Source organism: Carassius auratus, chromosome 7, assembly GCF_003368295.1.
Source record: "Carassius auratus strain Wakin chromosome 7, ASM336829v1, whole genome shotgun sequence".
NCBI lineage: Eukaryota > Metazoa > Chordata > Actinopteri > Cypriniformes > Cyprinidae > Carassius > Carassius auratus.
Genome location: NC_039249.1, coordinates 26,833,392 through 26,839,197, shown reverse-complemented (window position 1 = coordinate 26,839,197; position 5,806 = coordinate 26,833,392). Strand labels below are relative to the sequence as shown.

Below are 5,806 nucleotides of genomic sequence, written 5' to 3'. Positions count from 1 at the left end.
GACATTTTTATTTCAATAAAATCATTTTATTTCTGTTCACAGTTCTCTGCCAGCACCAATACTCTGCTACCTGCTTAAGCTACACAAACTACATTCAAATCATTGACATCTCCAAATGCCACCATGCCCATCATCAGCAATGCCAACCATGATTTTAGCAATCTCTCAGTCAGCACAGATGACAGTAGCCTTGACCTCTATTTCTCTGAAATTCCAGAGACTGAAACCATCAAAGGTTTGTACTTTCAACGGGCTCAGCGACTACACAACATCCCGGCCTTCAAAGATGTTGACCACAGTAAACTAGCTCTCATCAATGTTGGAGGAGATTGCTACACATTTCCCTGGAGCACACTGGAGGAATTCCCACTCACTCGGTTGGGACAGCTGTGTCACTGCAGCAGCCCAGATGATATCGCCAAGCTTTGTGATGATTATGATGAGGCCCGGCAAGAGTTTTTTTTTGACCGCAGCTCGATGGCCTTCCGGGTCATCTTGAACTTCCTGGCTGCAGGTAAACTGAGACTGCTGCGGCATGTGTGTGCTGTGTCACTGTCTGACGAACTTAACTATTGGGGCATCGACCCCATTCACATGGAACGTTGCTGTCGGCGCAAGTTGATGTCCCGTGTGGAGGAAGCAGGAGAGAAGAAAAGGAAGGAGGAAGAGAGGAGGCAGAAAAGGCTAACCATACAGAAGCCTCTAGCACAAGAGAAGGGCTACATCTGGTTCATGAGCCAGCTGCAAGAAATAGTGGAAAACCCTCATTCCGGCTGGCTTGGGAAAATCTTTGCATGTTTCTCAGTGGTCATGATTGCTGTGACAGTTATCAGCTTGTGTATCAGCACCATGCCTGATCATGAAAACAGGGTTAGTGCACAAAATCACTATTTTTATACATACTGTCTTCTGAGGGCATATATTCTGAGGGTATTCTGTAGTATACCATGATATATATTCTACACCCTTTAAAAATAAAGGTTGATGCCATAGAATAAACTTTTTAGGTTCCCTAAAGAACCTTTTGTTGAGCAGTTTTAAAAAGAAAAAAAATCTTCCTAGTGTGAAGAACATAGCCTCTTACCACTGATAAGAACCTTTTGTGCAGTGGAAAGGTTTCATGGATGTTTAAAATTGTTCATGGAATCATAGATGCCATCAAAAACATTTATTTTAAAGAGTGTACACCAAATGTCAGAAGAATTAATGGGGTCACAATCACTTTTTTTCCCCACAAATCAGCTTTGCATGACCATTACATTTAATACTTTTTATAAATTTGTGTTATTTGTGTGTGGAGTATCATGTTTTCAGGTTATTCATCCTTGTGACAGTGATACAGTAAAACCAAAAAATATTTTTGCAGTAGTTTCATCAAAAGGATTATGTTTCAAATAAAATAGATACCATACATTTGGAGTTGGGGGTGGGGGGGGGGGTGACAAGATATGAGAGGCCAGCTATTAACATCAGTGAACACAGAATGGTGATGGCAGGTTAGAAAGACAGTGAAACCAGGAGAGTGGAGGCAGGAACTTGGCTGATGGCCAGATAAGAGAAGAGGAGCCGGATGGATGGAACAAGATGAAGAGGGGAGCCAAGAGGGCAGGGCAGCAAGAGACTTGGCAGTGGTGAAGAGGAAGGAATCTGGAATCAAGAACAGAAGGGGGAGTCTGTGGAGCAAATGCAAGCCATGGTGAGATAGCAAGGTAACAAGAGGAGCAGGGTAAGAACAGACAATAGAGCAGATGGAATGACAAACGAAAACACCATATGTCAGCCATGGTAACAAGACAAACAAAAGATGCAACGCAAACAAACCCTGAGCTGAACAGACCAGCACCCAGACAATAAGCACCCCTGCCCCCACCAGGAGCAACCCTGTGTGCTCCTGGGACATAAAACCTCCAAAATGTAGCAGTATCCCCTACCATGCCTCCTGGAGTCCAGCAGCCTTCTTAGAAGTAGCAGACAAAGGTTCAAAGGGGAAGAAATTACAGGCTTGACACCAAACACATGTAAGCTGACACATGAGTGATGCTCTTCCGTTGGGTCATAGACCATGGTAATGTGGTATGGCCCTAAGATCCTGGGTTCCAGCTTGCGTGCCAGAACCTCAAGAGACTGGTCCTTAGTGGAAAGCCATACCCTGTGCCCACAGATATACTTGGGAAAAGGAGTCAGACAATGATCTGCCACCTTGCCATTTCCCCCCACCTGGAAATGCACCTTCCTGGCTCTTTCTCATTTGAGTCTGCACCACTGGACATAAGGCCTAGGAACATCAGATTCATGTGATACAAAAACATGCAGCTGATGACCAACAGAATTTGGAAAGGGGGGCATACAGGGAGCTTATTGTGGACATACTATTTCCAGGTGAGCTGTTGGCTTCAGGAAGTGGGACTGTGGGATGCCAGACAGCAAGCATCTGCTCTTGGATGAATGGAACAGGAAGAGGAGGGGAGCCAGGAGGACAGGGTGGCAAGAGTTTGGAAAGTGGTGATGGGGAAGAAGGGATTCAGCAGCCAGAACAGATAGTAGCTGGGGAGCAAAAAAAAAAAAAAAAAAAAAGAAAAGAAATATATCAGTTGAAATAACATTAATTTCTAAAATCTGTTTTTACCTTTATGGTATACTGACAACCATCTTTTAAACATAGGTGGTAAAGGGAATAAGCTGAGGTAAATACAAATGTACACTATAGTAGGTGCACAGTATTATCATGAAAGTACAAAATGCTATCATGGTAGCACATACTTTATGGCACAACAATAAAGTATGTAATAATGTCAATAAACAATAACAAAAAAAATGTTTCTACAAAACTAATAAGAAAAAATAAATAAGAGGAAATGAAAAACAAATGTGAACTGTCACACAGAGAACTCTGGAAATGTCATCAAGCTGCCTCATTAGGACTGACAGTGTGAGATGTCACATGAGCAACCAAACCCTACACACTTTATCTCAGTAACTGCACCCCCTCTCCGCTTTCAATTTTGAATCTGTGTTTCATTACATAATTTCTATAACAAAGCAAAAATGTCAATAGTTACATGTTTTTTTTGTTTGTTTGTTTTTTTACAGATTTTGTAGACCATGCTTTAGTTAGTGATGTTAAATCTAAACATTCACCCGATTTCTCCTTATTGTTCTCTTGCAGGGTGCATGCTCAGAAAAATGTCGCAACATATTCATAGTGGAAACGGTGTGCGTGGCCTGGTTCTCTATGGAGTTTTTGTTGCGGTTCCTGCAGGCTCAAAGTAAACTGCAGTTTGTTCGAAATCCACTTAATATCATAGATGTCATAGCCATTCTGCCATACTACATTTCTTTGGTTGTCGATAGCGAAGATGAATCTGAAGAAGCCGAGCTTAATGGTAGCACTGGTCGTGGATATTTAGATAAGCTGGGTTTAATTCTGCGAGTCATGCGTGCCCTGCGAATCCTGTATGTGATGCGACTGGCACGACACTCACTGGGCCTTCAGACCCTGGGTCTTACAATACAACGGAGTATGCGAGAATTTGGACTCCTGCTTCTCTTCCTCTGCGTGGCTGTAGCTCTATTCTCACCTCTCGTACATTTGGCAGAAAAAGAGTTTGCAAAGGACAAGCCCACTGGGCCCCACAGCTTTAGCAGCATTCCTGCTTCCTATTGGTGGGCTATCATATCCATGACGACAGTTGGCTACGGTGACATGGTACCACACAGTATACCTGGCCAGGTTGTTGCCTTTAGCAGCATAGTGAGTGGCATTCTCATCATGGCTTTTCCAGCTACATCTATCTTCCATGTGTTTTCTCGTTCATACCACGAGCTGAAGCGTGAACATGAAATTATTTGTAAAGAAGAGCGAGCCGCCACCTTGGAAGCTAAAGAGGATGCCCAGAGAGGGCTCTAGAGACACTCTTTTTCTTGGGCCAGCAATAACATTAATAATCAAAACAAGGGCAATGGCACAACTGCCAGTCAGTCAACATGCTGCAATAACATCTGATCTATTATTTGCATATCTCTTCATACTTAGTTGGATTTCTTCCCAGGCAGCAACATATTGTTAGCACCAGTTGCTGTCTGGATTACTTTCTACATGTGATTTTGAATCTGTTGAAATGTGATTTCTGTGACAAATCAATAAAATAATTATCTGTATCATTAAAATTACTGAGGTTTTGCATATGATGTGTTCCTTTACCCTTAAACATGAAAAAAAAATGAGTCTGTATTTGTGATTATTGTTCTATTTTATTTATATTGTGATCATCATTCAGGCCAAACCACATTACCATGAATGATAAGTCGCAGCCTTTTAACTGCAGTCACCTTCAACCTTTTTGTATTTGTGGTTTTATATAATTTAGAAATCCATATTTCTGAAAACACAAGCTCAAGCAGCTCAAGAATCGGCTAAGCCAAATAATTTTACCTATTATATGCAATATTACTTTTAGAGAGAAAAAAATACATAATAAAGTTTTATATCTACTGCAAGGACTCAAATTAACATATTTTTAGGCATACCAGTGACTGGTACAATATATAACCCAATGAAAGAAAAACTAAACTGTGGTTTCATGAATGTGAATATTTTTTTGCATGTAGTAGTAAATAACATTGCTTAGGTTTTCGAACATTAAATGGATTTTAAAAATATTTCTCAGAATATTCAAATGACATTAGAGCACACAAGTGTGTTTAGACTTTTCTTTAATTGTATAATAAAGTATGTTGCTATGTTAACCCAAATAATAACATGCCAAATAATGACATGCACACCTGTCCCTACTCTCATGCTTGTTATCATCAGATACATCTGGCCAATAGAGGGCGATAGGGAGCTGCCCTTGCCAAACCACACAGAAAATAATAATTATAGACCTATTTATAATGAAAAATTAAGAAAAAAGTTGATGTTTGCTTCTTGATATGACATGATATGATATGACATCATCTGTGCAAATATTTGCTTTCCTTTTATGTCCCCCTTTAGTGTCTGTTGGCATCTCCTGTGCTTGACTTGTATACATAAACCTATACTATGCATTTTTGCTGGTTTTATACTATGTATTTTTTGCTGGCTTTTAACTTAATAGCTGAACTTGCTCATGATAGTTAGACTACCTCGAGTCCAGACTGCTGACTAGTTTTCCCTACTGTTGACACACTGCAGTTATTTGCATTTCTATCTTTCTTTCTATATTTTTGGTCTATTGTGAGTCACAAAAATCAAAGTTAATGACATATTTGCATCCATATATTCAAAACACTATCATAAAACAGCATCGAAATACGAGGACATTTTTTCCCCAGAATTTGAAAGTCTAGAAATGCTCCTATGCTTTCAAATGTTCTTTATTTAGTTTGAACTTTACTTTCTTTCTTTAATTGTTCCTTTTCACCTATAAAAGGTTGTTTATGTATTTGTTCAAAGATTTTGTGCCAAATGTTTTGTGGGTCACTCATGTAGTATTTAACTCTCTTAGACCAGCTTTATAAGCTACAGTAAAATAACCTATGAAAAAATATGCAAACACCTGAATACACCTGAGATGATCATGTTTTTGTTGTAACTATGGTGTTGTCCTCAGTCACATATGGCAAAAATAATTACGATCAACCCCTTGAGAGAGACACTGTATTTTTAACATGTTATACACATACTGTCATATTAGCCAGTACAGTTTATTCTGCTTTTAAGATCTCTTAGCATGACCTAATTATCTTTAATTATTATACTAATGTGTTGGAAAAGCATATGTTAGTTTCTAAGTCAGTGACTGGCTTTGTGTAATTCAATTCA

The 5,806-nt window shown here is 39.5% G+C and overlaps 1 protein-coding gene across 1 annotated transcript; it reads left to right on the top strand.

The window, feature by feature from the left end:
* Positions 1–4,003, top strand: LOC113105390 (potassium voltage-gated channel subfamily G member 4). Its single transcript, XM_074559919.1, is given in 2 exon segments — positions 1–870; positions 3,167–4,003. Coding segments are annotated over 2 exon segments (1,584 nt in total). The 5' UTR covers positions 1–123.
* The last annotated feature ends 1,803 nt before the right edge of the window (positions 4,004–5,806 follow it).